The sequence below is a fragment of the Gorilla gorilla genome, chromosome 20 (genome assembly GCF_029281585.2).
Source record: "Gorilla gorilla gorilla isolate KB3781 chromosome 20, NHGRI_mGorGor1-v2.1_pri, whole genome shotgun sequence".
Taxonomy (NCBI): domain Eukaryota; kingdom Metazoa; phylum Chordata; class Mammalia; order Primates; family Hominidae; genus Gorilla; species Gorilla gorilla.
The window spans coordinates 9938593-9959476 of NC_073244.2; the positions used below are offsets into that span (position 1 = coordinate 9938593).

General features: G+C 53.0%; 1 protein-coding gene across 2 annotated transcripts; it reads left to right on the plus strand.

Moving 5' to 3' along the window:
• The first annotated feature begins 492 nt into the window (after positions 1 to 492).
• On the plus strand, positions 493 to 20180 carry CREB3L3 (cAMP responsive element binding protein 3 like 3). 2 transcript variants are annotated; one of them, XM_055371270.2, is made up of 10 exons: positions 493 to 651; positions 1781 to 1909; positions 3887 to 4187; positions 6560 to 6678; positions 11790 to 11927; positions 15535 to 15641; positions 17314 to 17382; positions 18259 to 18343; positions 18551 to 18647; positions 18824 to 20180. In XM_055371270.2, exons 1-10 carry the CDS (start codon positions 625 to 627, stop codon positions 19135 to 19137), a joined length of 1386 nt encoding a protein of 461 aa, XP_055227245.1. In that variant the 5' UTR covers positions 493 to 624; the 3' UTR covers positions 19138 to 20180. The 2 variants fall into 2 exon arrangements, with proteins under 2 accessions (XP_055227245.1, XP_055227246.1); XM_055371271.2 differs by having other exon boundaries at positions 529 to 651; positions 3890 to 4187; positions 18824 to 19264.
• The last annotated feature ends 704 nt before the right edge of the window (positions 20181 to 20884 follow it).

The window sequence follows — 20884 nt, forward strand, 5'->3', positions numbered from 1 at the left end:
CACTTTGGGAGACTGAGGTGGGCTGATCACGAGGTCAGGAGTTCGAGACCAGCCTGGACAACATGGTGAAACCTCATCTCTACTAAAAATACAAAAGTTAGCCGGGCATGGTGATGGGACCTGTAGTCCCAGCTACTCGGGAGGCTGAGGCAGGAGAATCACTTGAACCCAAGAGGCAGAGGTTGCAGTGAGCCGAAATGAGATGGCGCCACTGCACTCCAGCTTGGGCCACAGAGCGAGACTCCGTCTCAAAAAAGAAAGAAAAAAAGAAAAAGTCCTCGTAAGTAGGGCAGAGGTCACGGCAGAGTGGAGGTACCCCAGACTTCGACCTTTGCTCACAGAGGGCTGGAAAACCGCAAAACACCCAGATAACGGTCTTCCCTCCCCTGCTCCTGCCTGCCCCAGTGTCACTGGCCCTCAACCCTGTCTCTCCACCCTGTCTACCAATCAGCACCTGGAGGTGGGCTGGGAGCTGCCTGTGACCGCTTCAGCATCTTTTGGGAGTAGTGACAGAGCCACAGAGGGCTGTGAGCTTGCCCAGCCCCAGGTAACGCTGGTGGTGGGTGGGCCTCCAGCTTGGAGCAGAGACCCCCCAGGCATCTGCAGACAGAGCTGGATGGACCCATGAATACGGATTTAGCTGCTGGAAAGGTGAGCCCTACTGGGTCCCCAGGGAGAGCGGGAGTCTAGGCTGGGAAAGCCTACCCAAGCTGCCAGAGCTGGAAGGACCCCATCTCCACCCCTATTGTACAGATGGGAAGACTGAGGCCCAGAGAAAGGATGCAATGAGCAAAACTGTGTGCCTTTGCCCCAGGGCTGCCCTTGTCTTTCTTCCAGGTCCCCCTGCCTCCTAGGAGCGGGCACTTGGGGAGGCTGTGAAGGCCTGAGAGGCAAGCGGCATCTCTAGCTAGGGCCTCTCTCCAGCACTTTTTATTTTATTTTATTTTATTTTTATTTTTATTTTTATTTTTTGAGATGGAGTCTCCCTCTGTCACCCAGGCTAGAGTGCAATGGCATGATCTCAGCTCACTGCAACTTCCACCTCCTGGGTTCAAGAGATCTTCCTGCCTCAGCCTCCCAAGTAGTTGGGATTACAGGTGTGCACCACCACGCCCGGCTAATTTTTGTACTTTTCCTAGAGACAGGGTTTCACCATGTTGGCTAGGCTGGTCTCAAACTCCTGACTTCAGGTGAGCTGCCCGCCTCGGCTTCCCAGAATGCTGGGATTACAGATGTGAGCCACTGTGCCTGCCATACTTTTTTGTTTTTTGAAACAAGGTCTTGCTCTGTGACCGAAGCTGGAGTGCAGTGGGGTGGCCATAGCTCACTGCAGCCTCAACCTCCTGGGTTCAAGGGATCCTCCTACCTCAGCCTCCCCAGTAGCTGGGACGACAAGTGTGTGCCACCACAGCCAGCTAATTTTTTAAAATTATTTTCAGTAGGGATGGGGTCTCTATGTTGCGCAGGCTGGTCGTGAACTCCTGGGCTCAAGTGATCCTCCTGCCCCGGCCTCCCAAAGTGCTGAGATTACAGGCGTAAGCCACCACATCCAGCCTCTCCAGCACTTTAAGAGAAATTGGCTCTCACACTGTGGAATTCTCTCTATCAGCCTCAAAGTCCAGATTTGGAAAGGGAGTCTCAGAGAGGGGCAGCAGCTGGCCCAACCTGGAGGCAGAGTGGCAACTGAACTCTAGCCAGAAGGAGCCAGGGTTGTGTGCACATGGGAGGTGGGGAGGTGAGGGGCTGTATGTGACCCTCACATCTGTTCCTCGTGCCCCAGATGGCTTCTGCTGCCTGCTCCATGGACCCCATCGACAGCTTTGAGCTCCTGGATCTCCTGTTTGACCGGCACGACGGCATCCTGAGACACGTGGAGCTGGGCGAGGGCTGGGGCCACGTCAAGGACCAGGTGAGGAGTCCACTGCAGTTGCCCCGGGACCACAGAGCTCCAGGCGGGCCAACTGAGGCCCCACGAAGGTGCTAGACCCGCCAGAGCCCAGCCAGAGCTCTGCTCAGCTCTACGATGCACTAATGGGTCACGGTGCTTGATTTTAGCCAAGCACGTCATTTAGTGGGTAGCATCAGCTCCTTCTTACAGGTGGGGAAATGGAGGCCCAGAGCAGGGTGGAAACTCATCCAAAGTCACACAGCAATTTGGAGTTAGGCTCAAACTCAAACTTGGGGCATCTCCCTGGCTAGGTTCGGTTCTCTTCTCCTTCCCCTCCTTCCTTTCTCTCTCTCTTTCTTCTTCTTCTTTTTTTTTTTTTTTTTTTTTGAAGGAGTCTCGCTCTGTTGCCCAGGCTGGAGTGCAGTGGTGTAATCTTGGCTCACTGCAACCTCTGCCTCCCGGGTTCAAGTGATGCTCTTGCCTCAGCCTCCCAAGTAGCTGGGATTACAGGCGCCCGCCACTGCACCTGGCTAATTTTTGTATTTTTAGTAGAGATGGGTTTCACTATCCTGGCCAGGCTGGTCTTGAACTCCTGACCTTGTGATCCACCCGCCTCGGCCTCCCAAAGTGCTGAGATTACAGGCGTGTGCCACCGTGCCTGGCCCACTTTCTTTTTTTTCTTTCTTTTCTCTCTCTTTTTCTCTTTCCTTCCTTCCTTCCTTCCCTCCTTTTTTCCTTCCTTTCTCCCTCTTTCTTTTACTCTCTTTCTTTTTTTTTTTTTCGAGATAGAATTTCACTCTTGTCACCCAGGCTGGAGCGCAATGGCGCAATCTTGGCTCACTGCAACCTCTGCATCCCAGGTTCAAGTGATTCTCCTACCTCAACCTCCCGAGTAGCTGGGATTACAGGCACCTGCCACCACGCTCGGCTAATTTCTTGTGTTTTTAGTAGAGACGGGGTTTCACCATGTTGGCCAGGCTGGTCTTGAACTTCTGACCTCAGGTGATCCACCTGCCTCGGCCTCTCAAAGTGCTGGGATTACAGGCGTGAGTCACCACACCCGGCCCTTTTTTCTCTTTCTCTCTGTCTCTCGTTTTTTTTTTTCTTTCTCTCTCTCTCTCTCTCTCTCCCTCTCTCTCTGTCTCTCTCTCTCTCCCCCTCCCTCCCTTCCTCCCTTCCTTCCTCTTCTCTCTCTTTCTTTCTTAGACAGAGTTTCGCTCTTGTTTTGCCCAGGCTGGAGTGCAATGGTGTGATCTTGGCTCACCGCAACCCCCACCTCCCAGGTTCAAGTGATTCTCCTGCCTCAGCTTCCCGAGTAGCTGAGATTACAGGCATGTGCCACCACGCCTGGCTAATTTTGTATTTTTAGTAGAGGCGGGGTTTCTCCCTGTTGGTCAGGCTGGTCTCAAACTCCCGACCTCAGGTGATCTGCCCGCCTTGGCCTCCCAAAGTGCTGGGATTACAGGCGTGAGCCACGGCGCCTGGCTCTTTAGTTTTTCTTTTTTTCTTTTTTTTTTTTTTTTTTTGAGATGGAGTCTTGCTCTGTTGCCTAGGGTGGAGTGCGGTGGCGTGATCTCAGCTCACTGCAGCCTCCGTCTTATGGGTTCAGATTCTCCTTCCTCAGACTCCCGAGTAGCTGGGACTACAGATGCCTGCCACCATGCCCAGCTACTTTTTGTATTTTTAGTAGAAATGGGGTTTCATCATGTTGGCCAGGCAGATCTCGAACTCCTGACCACAAGTGATTCGCCCTCCTCGGCCTCCCAAAGTGCTGGGATTACAGGCAGGAGCCACTGCACCTGGCACTGGCTGGGATTTTTATGCTATGTTACTGTGTTTGAGCCTCAACAGCCCCGGGAGGAAGAAGCAGTAACTCATCTTGGAGAAAGGAAGGACACCTAAGGCTCAAAGAGGGTCACTGGTTTCCCTGGGGCCACACACTAATCTAAAAAGAGTGCGCGCTTCCTAATTCCTACTACCCCTCCCTGTCCACCCCAGCAGGTCCTGCCAAACCCCGACTCTGACGACTTCCTCAGCTCCATCCTGGGCTCTGGAGACTCACTGCCCAGCTCCCCACTCTGGTCCCCTGAAGGCAGTGATAGTGGCATCTCCGAAGACCTCCCCTCCGACCCCCAGGACACCCCTCCACGCAGCGGACCGGCCACCTCCCCCGCCGGCTGCCATCCTGCCCAGCCTGGCAAAGGGCCCTGCCTCTCCTATCATCCTGGCAACTCTTGCTCCACCACACCCCCAGGGCCAGTGACCCAAGTACCTGAAGCCTCTGTGACCATAGACCTGGGTGAGTCCTGCTGTGTCTCTGCCCACTGCCCTCACCTTGTTCCAGGGCCCTTCCTGTAAGTGAGGAAATGGAGGCCCAGAGAGGGCTGGCATCTTGTCCAAGGTCACACAGCAATTTGGAGTTGGGCCCAAACTCAAACTCAGGACACGTGTCTCCCTTGGCTAGGTGTTTCCATGCTTTCACGTGGATGCTATTGGGAGCCCATTTTCCAGATCGTGAAACAGTCCTGTCAGGTTGAGCAATGAGCTAAAACCACAGAGCTAGGATGCAACCCTGGCAGGTGGCTCAGGCACCAGGCGTGGTGTTGACAAGCACAGCCCAAAGTCAGGGTCTTGCCTTCTACGTGTCTGTACCCCGTGCCTGGTTCCTAGTAGATTTTTTTTAATTTTTTATTTATTTTTATTTTTTGCGACGGAGTCTCACTCTGTCACCCAGGCTGGAGTAAAGTGGCGCGATCTCTGCTCACTGCAACCTCTGCCTTCCAGGTTCAAGCAATTCACCTGCCTCAGCCTCCTGAGTAGCTGGGATCACAAGCATATGCCACCATGCCCGGCTAATATTTATTTTTTAGTAGAGACGAGGTTTCACCATGTTGGCCAGGCTGGTCTCGAACTCCTGAGCTCAGGTGATCTGCCCGCCTCAGCCTCCCAAAGTGCTGAGATTACAGGTGTGAGCCACTCCACGCAGCCTGTAGATGCTCAATAAAAGTGCATGAGGTTACCGGGTCCTAGGTTCCAGGGTGCTCCTCCTAGACGTGGGGAACAGCAGATAGTAATGATTCACTCTATTGATTAAGCAGTCCCGGCGGGCCAGGCAGAGCCCTGGCTGGAGATACCTGGCCTCTGGGTGGCCTTTGTCCCTTGACCCTTGCTATGAGCTCTTCTTGGTCCCATTGGAGAGTTGACAAAACTGAGGCTCAGGCCCGGAGCGGTGACTCATGCCTGTAATCCCAGCACTTTGGGAGGCTGAGGCAGGCGGATCACTTGAGGTTAGGACTTCAAGACCAGCCTGGCCAACATGGTGAAACCCCATCTCTACTAAAAATACAAAATTAGCCAGGCATGGTGGGGGCCACCTGTAGTCCCAGCTACTCAGGAGCCTGAGGCAGGAGAATCACCTGAACCCGGGAGGCGGAGGTTGCAGTGAGCCGAGATCATGCCACTGCACTCCATCCTGGGTGACAGAGCCAGACTCTGACTCGAAAAAAACCCAAAAAACAAAAACAAAAAACGCTGGGCACAGTGGTTCACGCCTGTAATCCCAGCACTTTGGGAGGCCGAAGCGAGCGGATCACGAGGTCAAGAGATCGAGACCATCCTGGCCAACATGGTGAAACCTCTGTCTCTACTAAAAATACAAAAATTAGCTGGGTGTGGTGGCGGGCGCCTGTAGTCTCAGCTACTCGGGAGGCTAAGGCAGGAGAATCTCTTGAACCTGGGAGGTGGAGGTTGCGGTGAGCCGAGATTGCCACACTGCTCTCCAGCCTGGCGACAGAGTGAGACTCCGTCTCAAAAAAAAAAAAAAAAAATCTGAGTCTCAGAGAGGTGAAGTCACTTACTCAAGGTCACACAGCCCTGCCCAACCAGGATTAGAACCAAGGGTTACCTGACCCGAAGTTTGTGTGCTGGGACAGCATGCCTACTGCATGCCGGCTACCAGGAGGGGACAACCAGAGGTGAATCAGACCTCGTCCCTGCCCCTTGGGTGAGATAACGCCTGGCTGGCTGCAAATCTAGCTTGTAATTCTGTGTGATAACAGCCACTCCCTTTTGAATCAGCCAGTGTCTCCTGACAATGTCCTGTGTCTTCCTCAGCCTTGTGGGACGGACAGAACCAAGCCCTGTTGAATTTGGGTCCCCATCTTTTTTTTTTTTTTGAGATGGAGTCTCGCTGTGTCACCCAGGCTGGAGGGCAGTGCCACAATCTCAGCTCACTGTAATGTCCACCACCCGGGTTCAAGTGATTCTCCTGCTTCAGCCTCCAGAGCAGCTGGGATTACAGGTGCACGCCACCAGGCCCGGCTAATTTTTGTATTTTTAATAGAGATGGGGTTTCACCATGTTGGCCAGGCTGGTCTTGAACTCCTAATCTCAGATGATCCGCCTGCCTTGGCCTCCCAAAGTGCTGGGAATACAGGCATGAGCCACCATGACTGGCTGGGTTCCCATCTTATAGCAGAGGGGAGACCGAGTCACTAGTGAGGGCTGCCCCCCTTCAACTCAGGCCTTGGGGACTCCAAACTCTGGCATAAGTCATATGAATGTTGGGATTAATCAAGGGAGACTTGGTGGAGGAGGCGGTTAGAGGCTGGAAGCTCAGGACTCCCCCCATCTGACACTCTCCCTGTCTCCGTCCCCACCTGCCCTGGTCAGAAATGTGGAGCCCAGGAGGAAAGATCTGTGCTGAGAAGCCGGCAGATTCGGTGGACCTGTCCCCACGATGCAATCTCACCGTGAAAGACCTCCTCCTTTCGGCCAGCAGCGGGGACCTGGTGAGCACCCCCACACCCTCCCATGGGGAGTTGGAGCTGGGAGGGTTGCTCGGGTTCAAGGAGCCTAAATATCCCCATTTCAGAGACTGGAAAACTGAGTCACAGAAAGGCGTGGAATTTGCCCACAGTTAGAGACCATTCCAGTCCTGAGCTCACTGTTGCCTGGGCTGGGGTGTCTTCCTCTGTAGTATTTAGTAGTAACAATAGCAACAACAAAAAAAAGCTAAAACTGGCTGAGTGTGGTGGTTCACACCTGTAATCCTGGGACTTTGGGAGGCCAAGGCAGGCAGATCGCTTGAGCTCAGGAGTTTGAGACCAGCCTGGGCAACATGGTGAAACCGCATCTGTACAAAAAATACAAAAATTAGCCTGGCATGGTGGCACATGCCTGTGGTCCCAGCTACTCGGGAGGCTGAGGTGGAAGGATCGCTTGAGCCCAGGAGGTCAAGGCTGCAGTGAGCTGTGATTGTACCACTGCACTCCAGCCTGGCCAACAGACCAGGACTGTCTCAACAATAACAACAACAAAAAGAACAAAGCTAAAACTGAGGCTGCACCTGCTATATGCCAGGCACTCTTTATTTATCATCTTAAAAAATTTTTTTTGAGACAGGATCTCTCTATTGCCCAGGCTGGAGTGCAGTGGCGCAATCCTAGCTCACTGCTGCCTCAAACTCCTGGCCTCAAGCGATCCTCCTCCCTCAGACTCCCAAGTAGCTGGGACTACAGGCGTGCACCACCACACCCAGCTAATTTTTCTTGTCTTTTTTATTTTATTTTATTTTATTTTATTTTTCTGAGACAGAATCTTGCTCTGTCGCCCAGGCTGAAATGCAGTGGTGCAATCTCGGATCACTGCCACCTCTGCCTCCTGGGTTCAAGTGATTCTCCTGCCTCAGCCTCCCAAGTAGCTGAGATTACAGGCATGCACCACCAGGCCCGGCTAATTTTGTTTCTCTTTTTTCTTTTTGAGACAGCCTCTTGCTCTGTCACCTAGGCTGGAGTGCAGTGGCGCGATCTCAGCTCACTGCAAGCTCCACCTACCGGGTTCACACCATTCTCCCGCCTCAGCCTCCCCAGCAGCTGGGACTACAGGAGCATGCCGCCACACCTGGCTAATTTTTCTTTTTTTCTTTTTTTTGAGACGGAGTCTTGCTCTGTCACCCAGGCTGGAGTGCAGTGGCGCGATCTCAGCTCACTGCAAGCTCCGCCTACCGGGTTCACACCATTCTCCTGCCTCAGCCTCCCGAGTAGCTGGGACTACAGGTGCCCGCCACCACACCTGGCTGATTTTTTGTATCTTTTTAGTAGAGATGGGGTTTAACTGTATTAACCAGGATTTTTTTTGTATTTTTAGTAGAGACAGGGTTTCATCATGTTAGCCAGGATGGTCTCGATCTCCTGACCTCGTGATCTGCCCACCTTGGTCTCCCAAAGTGCTGGGATTACAGGCGTGAGCCACCGCACCCCGTTTATACCCAGCTGATTTTTCTTTTAATTTTTTTCTGTAGATATGGGTCTTGAACTCGTAGCCTCAAGTGATCCTCCTGCTTTGGCCTCTCACAGTGCTGGATTATAGGCATGAGCTACTGCGCCCCGCCTGGGGCTTTTATTATCTTAATTTTACATAGGAGAAAAAGGGCACAGAGAGGTTCAGTCATTTGCCCAATGCTACACAGCTGCTGCAGGCTTGATCCCTGGGATGGTCTATTGAGCTTATGGTGCCCATTGCACACCAATTGAAGGCCATCTACCCTGCCAAGGGCTTCATGCTCCCATAAGCCAGATTTGACAACCCAAACCCATTTTGCAGATGAGAAGGTCAAGGCCCAGAGAGGTTAAGCCATGAGCCCTAAGTCACACAGCATGCAAGTGGCAGACTCAGGGTTTTGAAGTCCTGTTTCTCCAATGCCAAAGGTTATCCTGATAATCTCTAGTGAAGGCCAGGGTGCCCCTGGCAACTAGAGAGATATGCAGTGAGCACCAGCTGTGTGCTCAGCCTCTAGGATCTGATGGTCAGGATGGGGCGATGTACTGTTCATTAAGGTGTACAGAAAAGAAAGAGAGCCTGCAGGGTCACTGCAGATCCAGGAAGGCTTCCCGGAGGAGGCAGTACTTCAGCAGGCCATGACGGAAGGGAAAGGAGAATGAACGACTGCTTTGGCAATGATAACTGGCTTATTTTGTTTTATTTTATTTGTTTATTTTTTGAGATAGAGTCTCGCTCCGTCGTCCAGGCTAAGTGCAGTGCCACAATCTCGGCTCACTGTAGCCTCAACCTCCTGGGCTCAAGTGATTCTCATACCTCAGCCCCCAAGTAGCTAGGACTACAGGTGCCTGCCACCATACCCGGCTAATTTTTGTATTTTTAGTGGAGACGGGGTTTCACCATGTTGGTCAGGCTGGTCTCGATCTCCTGACATCAGGTGATCCACCCGCCTCAGCCTCCCAAAGTGCTGGGATTACAGGCATGAGCCACTGTGCCTGGCCTTATTTTATTTTATTTAAAGTCAAGGTTTCCCTCTGTCACCACGACTGCCTCAAATTCCTAAGCTCAAGTGATCCTCCTGCCTCGACCTCCCATTTTTTTTGTATAGCTGACATACAGAACAACGATACAAAAAAAAAATGATGCATTTATAAATGCTAGTTATCAGCAGTTGAAGACCAGCCTGGGCAACATAGCAAGACCTCGTCTCTACAGGAAAAAAAAAAAAAAAATTAGCTGGGTGTGGTGGTGCACACCTGTAGTCCCAGCTACTCAGGAGGCAGAGGCAGGAGGACCACTTGAGCTCAGGAGGTCAAGGCTGCAGTGAGCTATGATCACATGACTGCACTCCAGCCTGGGTGACACAGTGATATCTTGCATCTTAAAAGAAGAAAAGTTGGGTGTGGTGGCTCATGCCTGTAATCCCAGGACTTTGGGAGGCTGAAGTGGACACATTGCTTGAGCCCAGGAGTTTGAGACCAGCCTGGGCAACATAGTGAAACCCCATCTCTACAAAAAATTCAAAATTAGCCAAGCATGGCGGTACGCTCTGTGGTTCCAGCTACTCGGGAAGCTGAAGCTGGAGAATCGCTTGAGCCGGGGAGGCGGAGGTTGCAGTGAGCCAAGATAGCACCACGGCACTCCAACCCGGGTGAAGTAGCAAGACCCTATTTCAAAAATAATAATAGTAATAATACAATGAAAAGAAGAAAGCTGTCAAAAGGGCTGGGCGCGGTGGCTCACGCCTGTAATCCCAACACTTTGGGAGGCCGAGGTGGGCGGATCACGAGGTCAGGAGATCAAGACCATCCCGGCTAACATGGTGAAACCTGGTCTCTACTAAAAATACAAAAAATCAGCAGGTCATGGTGGCGGGCACCTGTAGTCCCAGCTACTCGGGAGGCTGAGGCAGGAGAATGGCGTGAACCCGGGAGGCGGAGCTTGCAGTGAGCTGAGATCGCGCCACTGCACTCCAGCCTGGGCGACAGAGAGAGACTCGTCTCAAAAAAAAAAAAAAAAAAAAAAAAAAAGAAAGAAAGAAATGAAAAACCCTGTCCATATGCCATTTTGCGCGTGTGTGAGGATATCTGTAGGACTGATTTCTGAAGGTAGAATGACCCGGTCAAAGGACCGTGTGTTGGTTATTTCGAGCCCTGCTGCCAAGGGAGATTCTGTGGTGGCAGGAGTGATAGGTTTTGTTGTTGCTGTTTTGAGACAGAGTTTCTGTCGCCCAGGCTGGATCTCAGATCACTGCAACCTCTGCCTCCCGGGTTCAAGCGGTTCTTCTGCCTCAGCCTCCCGAGTAGCTGGGATTACAGGCACGTGCCACCACACCAGGATGATTTTTGTATTTTTAATAGGGACAGGGTTTCACCATGTTGGCCAGGCTAGTCTCGAACTCCTGACCTCAAGTGATCCACCTGCCTTGGCCTCCCAAAGTGCTGGGACTACAGACATGAGCCACCTTTTCTTTTTTTTTTTTTTGAGACGGAGTTTTACTCTGTCTCTCAGGCTGGAGTGCAGTGGTGTGATCTGGGCTCACTGGAACCTCCATTTCCCAGGTTCAGGCAATTCTCCTGCCTCAGCCTCCTGAGTAGCTGGGATTACAGGCGCCGCCACCATGGTCGGGTAATGTTTTTTTTTTTTTTTTTGAGACGGAGTCTCACACTGTCACTAGGGCTGGAGTGCAGTGGCACAATCTTGGCTCACTGCAACCTCTGCCTCCCGGGTTCAAGCGGTTCTTCTGCCTCAGCCTCCCGAGTAGCTGGGATTACAGGCACGTGCCACCACACCAGGATGATTTTTGTATTTTTAATAGGGACAGGGTTTCACCATGTTGGCCAGGCTAGTCTCGAACTCCTGACCTCAAGTGATCCACCTGCCTTGGCCTCCCAAAGTGCTGGGACTACAGACATGAGCCACCTTTTCTTTTTTTTTTTTTTGAGACAGAGTTTTACTCTGTCTCTCAGGCTGGAGTGCAGTGGTGTGATCTGGGCTCACTGGAACCTCCATTTCCCAGGTTCAGGCAATTCTCCTGCCTCAGCCTCCTGAGTAGCTGGGATTACAGGCGCCGCCACCATGGTCGGGTAATGTTTTTTTTTTTTTTTTTTTGAGACGGAGTCTCACACTGTCACTAGGGCTGGAGTGCAGTGGCACAATCTTGGCTCACTGCAACCTCTGCCTTCTGGGTTCAAGCGATTCTCCTGCCTCAGCCTCGCAAGTAGCTGGTATTACAGGCACCCGCCACTACGCCCAGCTAACTTTTTGTATTTTTAGTAGAGACTGGGTTTCACCATGTTGGCCAGGATGGTCTCAAACTCCTGACCTAGTGATTTGCCCACCTCGGCATCCCAAAGTGCTGGGATTACAGGCGTGAGCCACTGCACCCGGGCAATTTTTGTGTTTTTAGTAGAGACGAGGTTTCATCATGTTACCCAGGCTGGTCTCGATCTCCTGAGCTCAAGTGATCCACACGCCTCAGCCTCTCTAAGTGCTGGGATGACAGGCGTGAGCCACCACACCCAGCCTGGGGTGATAGTGTTTTCGATCTGATACCTCTTTCATTTCCTGAAGGCAGTTGGTGTCCCTGCACCCGCTGTCATTCCTCTGATTTTTTCCGTAGCAACAGCATCACCTGGGGACCTCCTACCTCCTGCGACCTGGGGCTGGGCACTGTCAGGAGCTGGTACTCACCGAGGATGAGAAGAAGCTGCTGGCTAAAGAAGGCATCACCCTGCCCACTCAGCTGCCCCTCACTAAGGTGAGTCCGGGGGGACTTCCAGCCCTGGATCCATCTCCCCTTCGTGCACTTACCTGCATGTGTGTCCCACCTTTATTTATTTATTTAGAGTAGAGTCTTTCTCTGTCACCGAGGCTGGGATGCAGTGGCACGATCTCAGCTCGCTGCAACCTCTGCCTCTCAGATTCCAGCGATTCTCCCGCCGCAGCCTCCTGAGTAGCTGGGATTACAGCCATGCGCCACCACGCCCAACTCATTTTTGTATTTTTAGTAGAGACAGGGTTTCACCATGTTGGCCAGGCTGGTCTCGAACTCCTGACCTCATGTGATCCTCCTGCCTCGGTCTCCCAAAGTGCTGGGATTCCAGGCGTGAGCTACGGCACTGGCTATGTGTCTCACCTTTAGAACGCCCGTACTAGAATGCTATGCTGTCACCAGAGCCAAAACAATCAGTCAGAAGCCCCATTGTAAATTCAACTCAGAGGGTAATTATCAACATCCAGGAATGAATGGCGGACTCCAGGTGGCAGCAATTTGGGTGCAGCAAACTTTTTTTTTTTTTTTTTTGGAAATAAGGTCTTGCTGTGTCCTGCTGGAGTGCAGTGGTGCCATCATAGCTCACTTCAGCTTTGACCTCCTGTGCTCAAGAGATCCTTCCGCCTCAGCCTCTCAAGTAGCTAGGATGACAGGTGCACGCCACTACACTTGGCTAATTTAATTTTTTTTTTTTTTTTTTGTAGAAATGGGGTCTTGTTATGTTGCCCAGGCTGGGCTGGAACTCCTGGGTTCAAGTGATTCTCCCACCTTGGCCTCCCAAAGTGTTGGGATTACAGGCATGAGCCATCATGCCTGGCCCTGCAGACATGTTTTGATTGGACTGTACTGCATTTTATACATTTTTGAATTGCTTGATAATGTTTTTCTGACCGGTAGATTTTACAAGAGAACTCAGTGACTTGAGGCTGGGCACGGTGGCTCACACCTGTAATCCCAGCACTGTGGGAGGCTGAGGCAGAGGATCACTTGAGGTCAGGAGTTCGAGACTAGCCTGGCTAACATGGTGAAACCCCGTCTCTACTAAAATTACAAAAATTAGCTGTGCCTGGTGGTGGGCAACTGTAAGGTGCTTCTCAGCCTCCCAGCTTCTCAGGAGGCTGAGGCAGGAGGATCTCCCTTGAACCCGGGAGGTGGAGGTTGCAGTGAGCCGAGATGGTACCACTGCACTCCAGCCTGGGTGACAAGAGCGAAACTCTGTCAAAACAAAAACAAAAACAAAAAAACTAAAAACATAAACAAAACAAAATCCAAAAAACCAACTCAATTACTTGAATGTCCTCTGTTTCATATTCTCAAACCTCCATATGCACCAGTCAATGGCTGGGTAGCTGTTTGGGTTCTCTAGCTAACCACAGTCCCCACCCAGCCTGCTGCACTCAGTATCAATGCCTGAGTTTGATATTCTCATCTGTTTTGTTTTTTTTTTCTTTTGAGACAGGTTCTTACTCTGTTGCCCAGGCTGGAGTGGAGTGAGGTGATCTTGGCTCACTCCAACTTCCCCCCCTGGAGTACAAGTGATTCTCCCACATCAGCCTCCCTAGCAGCTGGGACTACAGGTGTATGCCATTATGCCTAGCTAATTTTTTTTTTTTTTCTGAGACGGAGTTTCACTTTTGTTGCCCAGGCTGGAGTGCAGTGGCGCAATCTCGGCTCACTGCAACCTCCGCTTCCCAGGTTCAAGTGATTCTCCTGCCTCAGCCTCCTAAGTAGCTGGGATTACAGGCACGCGCCACCATGCCTGGCTAATTTTTTTTTTTTTTTTTTCTGAGTAGAGACGGAGTTTCACCATGTTGGCCAGGATGGTCTCGATCTCTTGACCTTGTGATCTGCCCACCTCAGCCTCCCAAAGTGTTGGGATTACAGGTGTGAGTCACTGCGCCCAGCATTTTTTTTTTTTCCTTAGAGACAGGGTCCTGCTATGTTGCCCAGGCTGGTCTCAAACTCCTGGCCTCAAGCAGTCCTCTGACCTTGGCCTCCCAAAGTGTTAAGATTACAGGTGTGAGCCACCGTGCCTGGCCCCATCTGTTTCTATTGTTGTTGTTGTTTGTTTTGAGATAGGATCTCACTTTGTCGCTCAGGCTGGAGTGCAGTGGTACAATCTGCAGGTAGCAGCTAACTGCAACCTTGAACTCCTGGTCTCAAGGGATCCTCCTGCCTCAGCCTCCCAAGCAGCTGGGACTATAGGCATGCACCACCACACCCAGCTGATTTTGTGGTTGTTGTTTTGTTTTAGTAGAGACAGGGTATTTACTAAATGCTGCCCAGTCTAGTCTTGAACTCCTGGACTTATGCGATCCTCTTGCCTTGGCCTCCCAAAGTGCTGGGATTACAGCACTGTGAACCACCGCGCCCAGCCTGACATTCCCATTTGAAGACACTTATTGGCCGGGTGTGGTGACTCACGCCTGTAATCCTAGCTCTTTGGGAGGCAAAGATGGGCGGATCACCTGAGGTCAGGAGTTTGAGACCAGCCTGGCCAACATGGTGAAACCCTGTCTCTACTAAAAATACAAAAATTAGCCAGGCATGGTGGTGTGCACCTGTAATCCCAGCTACTTGGGAAGCTGGGGTGGGAGAATCACTTGAACCCCGGGGGTGGAGGTTGCAGTGAGCTGAGATCTTGCCACTGCACTCCAGCCTGGGTGACAAGAGCGAAACAAGAAAGAAGGAAAGAAAGAAAGAAAGAAAGAAAGAAAGAAAGAAAGAAAGAAAGAAAGAAAGAAAGAAAGAAAGAAAGAAAGAAAGAGAGAGAGAAAGAGAGAAAGAGAGAAAGGGAGAAAGGGAGGGAGGGAGGGAGGGGAAAAGAAAGGAAAGAAAAGAAAGAAACGAAAGAAAGAAGAAAAAATTTATTAATTAGTCTTAAAACACTTGCTGTCGCCAGGGAAAGGTGATGTTTCCAGGGATGGCCACAAGGTGGTGGAGTGGTACCCATGCCCAAAGTCTGGTGGGCAGTTGCCCATTTTGCAGTATTGGGAGCTGGGAAAAGACCCTCAGAACCCAGGCACCTCCCGGAGACTCTGTGAGGGTTTGGGCAAAGGGTAGCTTCAAGTCATTAGGAATCTGCCTCTGGGTCCTTGGCTCCGGGATGTCTCGTATGCAAAGAGGATGGGGTGAAGTTGTGGGGTCCAGGTTAGGTGAAGTGGGGTCAGGACAGTGGGGACTGTCCCACCATCCCCAAAGTGAAGACTTTAATTTTTTAATTTTAATTATTTTATTGATTGATTGATTGATTGATTGAGATGGAGTTTCGCTCTTGTTGCCCAGGCTGGAGTGCAATGGCACGATCTCGGCTCACTGCAACCTCCGCCTCCCGGGTTCATGCCATTCTCCTGCCTCAGCCTCCCGAGTAGCTGGGATTACAGGCACCCGCCACCATGCCTGGCTAATTTTTGTATTTTTAGTAGAGACGGTGTTTCACCATGTTGGCCAGGCTGGTCTCGAACTCCTGACCTCAGGTGATACGCCTGCCTCGGCCTCCCAAAGTGCTGGGATTACAGGCGAGAGCTACTGCCCCCGGACTCCAAGTGGGGACTTTCTGGCCTGAAACCCTCCTCCCCATTTCACTTGGCAGTACGAGGAGCGAGTGCTGAAAAAAATCCGCCGGAAAATCCGGAACAAGCAGTCAGCGCAAGAAAGCAGGAAGAAGAAAAAGGAATATATCGATGGCCTGGAGACTCGGTGGGTAGTGCTGGACCCAGACTCTACACTCGTGGAGGAAACTGAGGCCCAGAGAGAAGGAGATGTGGCTAAGGCCACACAGCTTAGGGTCTGACAAAATTGTAGGTGATTCTCCTCTCTGGGAGAGATCATGCTTCTTACTGATTGCAGGGATGGAAAGATGCCTAGAGATGGTGTAGGACAAGGGTTTGGGGGACCCTTTGCCCCCTAGAAGGTGTGCAGAGAAAGGACAACGTGTGACCCATCCTATTCTGACCCTCTGCCTGAAGATAGACACTTCCTTTTTTTGTGTGTGGAAGGGTCTCCTTCTGTCACCCAGGCTGGAGTGCAGTGGTGCGATCTTGGCTCACTACAACCTCCACCTCCCGGGTTCAAGCGATTCTCCTGCCTCAGCCTCTCCAGAAGCTGGGATTACAGGTGCATGGCCACCACGCCCAGCTAAGTTTTTTGTATTTTTGGTAGAGATGGGGTTTCACTGTGTTGCCCAGGCTAGTCTCAAACTCCTGACCTCAGGTGATCTGGCCGCCTCAGCCTCCCAAAGTGCTGGGATTACAGGCGTGAGCCACTGCGCCTGGTCTCTCCCCTTTCTTAAATGCAATCTGCTAAGCTCCTGATCATCTTTATCCAGGGTCATTCTCCCCACCACCCTATGTCCTGGGTAATTGTATCCCATTTTACAGACACAAAAGCTGAGATCAGAGAGTGGAGTGGCCCAAGGTCATGGGGAGGGGGAGAGATGAAACTTGAATCTCGGCCGGGCGCCGTGGCTCACGCTTGTAATCCCAGCACTTTGGGAGGCTGAGGCAGGCGGATCACGAGTTCAGGAGATCGAGACCACGGTGAAACTCTGTCTCTACTAAAAATCCAAAAAAATTAACTGGGCTTGGTGGCGGGTGCCTGTAGTCCCAGCTACTCGGGAGGCTGAGGCAGGAGAATGGCGTGAACCCGGAAGGCAGAGCTTGCAGTGAGTCGAGATTGTGCCACTGCACTCCAGCCTGGGCGACAGAGCGAGACTCCATCTCAAAAAACAAACAAACAAAAAAAGAAACTTGAATCTCCCAGGATGCCTGGTTGTCCTGATATTTCATCTTCTGGAAACATCATTGCCTGAATCTAGGAGGCTCAGCTTTTCTTATTTTTTGACACAGAGTTTCATTCTTGTTGCCCAGGCTGGAGTGCAATGGTACGATCTTGACTCACTGCAACCTCCACTTCCCGGGTTCAATCGATTCCCCTGCCTCAGCCTCCCAAGTTCCCAAGTAGCTGGAATTACAGGCGCCCACCACCACACCTGGCTAATTTTGCATTTTTAGTACAGGCAGGGTTTCACCATGTTGGCCAGGCTGGTCTCGAACTCCTGACCTCAGGTGATCCGCCCACCGCGGCCTCCCAAAGTGCTGGGATTACAGGTGTGAACCACCACACCCAGCCAGGGGGCTCAGCTTTGAATGAAGTCCCCTCCATATTAATGCAGAAATGGGACCTAGGAACCAGGCAGATGTGGGTTCAAATCCCAGCCATGTCTGACCTGCCAAGTAACCTTGGATGAATGACTTCCCCTCTCTGGCCTTGGGTTCTCTTGGCTTGTAACGTGAGGCCTCTGGGGGAGATGTCAGTGGGGCCAGCTGGTGACTGGCATATGCTGAATGTTGATGCGTCTTCCTCCTTTCAGGATGTCAGCTTGCACTGCTCAGAATCAGGAGTTACAGAGGAAAGTCTTGCATCTCGAGAAGCAAAACCTGTGAGTCTGGGTCCAGCTGGGGCAGAGGACAGGGGAAGCAGCCCCAGAGTCCCTTTGCAGGAAGAGCAGAGAGCCCATGTGATGACAGAATGACATAGGGAATAAGAGTTTCACCTATGGGCCGCGTGCAGTGGCTCACGCCTGTAATCTCAGCACTTTGGGAGGCCGAGGCGGGTGGATCACCTGAGGTCAGGAGTTCAAAACCAGCCTGGCCAACATGGTGAAACCCCGTCTCTACTAAAAATACAAAAAAATTAGCCAGGCGTGGTGGCGGGCACCTGCAGTCCCAGCTACTCGAGAGGCTGAGGCAGGAGAATTGCTTGAATTCGGGAGGTGGAGGTTGCCGTGAGCCGAGATCGCACCACTGCACTCCAGCCTGGGTGACAGAGCAAGGCTCTGTCTCAAAAATAAATAAATAAGGCCTGGTGTGGTGGCTTACGCCTGTAATCCCAGCACTTTGGGAGGCTGAGGCAGGCGGATCACAAGGTCGGGAGATCAAGACCATCCTGGCTAACACGGTGAAACCCTGTCTCTACTAAAAATACAAAAAAAATTAGCCGGGTGTGGTGGCGGGCGCCTGTAGTCCCAGCTACTCGGGAGGCAGAGGCAGGAGAATGGCGTGAACCTGGGAGGCGGAGCTTGCAGTGAGCCGCGATCCCGCCACTGCACTCCAGCCTGGGCGATGGAGCAAGACTCTGTCTCAAAATAAATAAATAAATAAATAAACAAATAAATAAATAAAATAAATAAAGAGCCAGAGGCCCTTGAAGAATGGATGGAATTTGGACTTTAGTGGGGCTGGGGGACCCCGGAAATGGACGAGAAGCAGGACCGAGGCCCTTTAGGGCTCAGCGGAGGCCTGCCTGTCTCTCTAAGGTCCCTCTTGGAGCAGCTGAAGAAACTCCAGGCCATTGTGGTGCAGTCCACCAGCAAGTCAGCCCAGACAGGCACCTGTGTCGCGGTGAGTCCTGGTGTCCCCAGGCAAGCCGGGGACCTAGGCTTCTGTAGAGGGGCCCATAGGGAGGTGACAATGAGTCCAAGCTCTCCTTGTGCCCCAGCTCAAGTATGATCCAGTCTGGTCTTTGGGGCCTCAGTTTCCCTGCCTGTGGGATGGAGGTGCTTGCAGGGGAGGGGAGGGAGGGGGTGACTCTGCCGCTGTCTCCACCAGGTCCTGTTGCTGTCCTTTGCCCTCATCATCCTCCCCTCCATCAGCCCTTTTGGCCCCAACAAAACCGAGAGCCCTGGGGACTTTGCGCCTGTACGAGGTAGGGGATCCCCACCTTTGAAACCCTTGTCTGGTCTCCCCAAGTCCCCGTCCTGGGCCTCTGGGGGAGGGGGAGAAGACCCCTGTGCCCCTGTTCCCTGAGGCTGGGGGCCAGGGAAGGGAGCATAGGACTCCACCTCCACCTTGTCCCCTGTGATGCCCCCCTTCCCCAATCAGTGTTCTCCAGAACTTTGCACAACGATGCTGCCTCCCGCGTGGCCGCTGATGCTGTGCCAGGCTCCGAGGCCCCAGGACCCCGACCCGAGGCTGACACAACCCGAGAAGAGTCTCCAGGAAGCCCCGGGGCAGACTGGGGCTTCCAGAACACCGCGAACCTGACCAATTCGACGGAGGAGCTGGACAACGCCACCCTGGTCCTGAGGAATGCAACAGAGGGGCTGGGCCAGGTCGCCCTGCTGGACTGGGTGGCGCCTGGGCCGAGCACTGGCTCAGGACGTGCAGGGCTGGAGGCGGCGGGAGACGAGCTGTGAGCCCCGCCAGGACTATGCTCCCAGGCCCCTCTGCCCAGGGGTGCCTTGGGGATGCTGCACTGGACAGCGACCCACCTGGGGATGGGACGTGAGGCCAAGACCCCAGCAGAGATGCCAGAATGGGGGAGGCACAGCTCATAGCCACACACCCAGGGCCTGACTGAGGCCCACGCAGGCACCGACACTCAGACACATGGCAAAGAGAGGGCCACAGGACCCGGGAAATACACACAGAGCCAGGAGCAGAAGCAAAGAGCAGACACACATACAGCCTGAAACAGACCTGGACAGACAGACACAGCCGGAAACAGATCCAGACAAACAGACAGACAGACACAGCCTGAAACAGACCGAGACAGACAGACAGCCTGAAACAGACCCAGACACAGCCTGAAACAGACCCGGACAGACAGACAGAAACAGCCTGAAACAGACCCAGACAGACAGACAGACACAGCCTGAAACAGACCCGGACAGACAGACAGACACAGCCTGAAACAGACCCGGACAGACAGACAGACACAGCCTGAAACAGACCCAGACAAACAGACAGACAGACACAGCCTGAAACAGACCCACACACAGCCTGAAACAGACCCGGACAGACAGACAGACACAGCCTGAAACAGACCCAGACAGCCTGAAACAGACCCAGACAGACAGACAGACACAGCCTGAAACAGACCCAGACAGACAGACAGACGCGCCCTGAAACAGACCCAGACGGACAGACCGACGCAGCCTGAAAGAGACCCAGACAGAGAGACAGGCAGATACAGCCTAAAACAGACTCGGACAGACAGGCAGACATAGTCTGAAACAGACCCGAACAGACAGACAGACGCACACACACAACAGATGCGCAGCAACTCCCCGCCCAGGGACCCCTCCCGGCCTCCCTCGCACACTGGGAGGAGGAAGCCGCCGAGACTGCAGGGAGCCTGGCCCCGGAGCCCCGGGTGCGCCCTGGTCTTTGGAGCAGCCATGGCCCACAATCACCCCCCTTTTCTAACACTGCCTGATCCGAAATAAAGTATTTTGACAGAACCTTGTTTTGGTGTGGAGGCGGAGTCTGGGGCTCCTCGACTCCCCAGAAGGAGGGGCTGGGCCAGCCTGGGAGGGGGGAGTGAGGTGTGGACTCCACACCCCCGCCAGATGCCCGCGCTGGAGCAGCGGAAGGAGAGGCGCCGGGCACGACTTCAGCACCTTGGAGAGCGGCGGCGGGCGGAGTGCGGGGAGGCAGGCGTGGCGCTTCCAAGGTGCCCCCTCCGGAGTTGCGGGGAAGGCAGCTGCCTTCCCGGGGATCTGGGCGGCCCACCCTGCTCATTTTGCGGGTGAGGACACCGAGGCGTCGGAAGTGGAGGGACTGCCTAAGGTCACAGCTGGGGAGGGTGGAACCCGGCTGCTCCTGCGCTCTTCTGTGGGGTCACCCCCACTGCGGGCTGTGGGCGCCTGCCCAGGCGCCATCGCAAAATCGCGCCCAAAGCCCAGGTGGGGACTCATAGCCTGGGGGTAAATGTTAAACAACAACAAAAAGCATGTGCATAAGTGTATAACTACAAAGTGAGTGCTCAGAAAATGCCAGCTGCCTTATTGGCTTCATCATCAGAAAACTGGCCTGATCCCTCCAGAGCGGGGGTGGGGGGAGAGGTGAGCCCTTGTTCCTCGGCCCCCAGGCTTGAGGGGCAGGGATTGCAACGGAGCCCAGGCAGGTGGTCCAGGGAGGAGGGGACCACGAACTCCTGAC

Excerpts from the sequence above, each read along its gene's own strand:
- CREB3L3 (XM_055371270.2), top strand. The coding sequence starts at position 625 with ATGAATACGGATTTAGCTGCTGGAAAG. Across the intron at positions 1,910-3,886 it reads GGGGCCACGTCAAGGACCAG|CAGGTCCTGCCAAACCCCGA; the intron begins GTGAGGAGTCCA and ends TGTCCACCCCAG. Across the intron at positions 18,648-18,823 it reads GGACTTTGCGCCTGTACGAG|TGTTCTCCAGAACTTTGCAC; the intron begins GTAGGGGATCCC and ends TTCCCCAATCAG.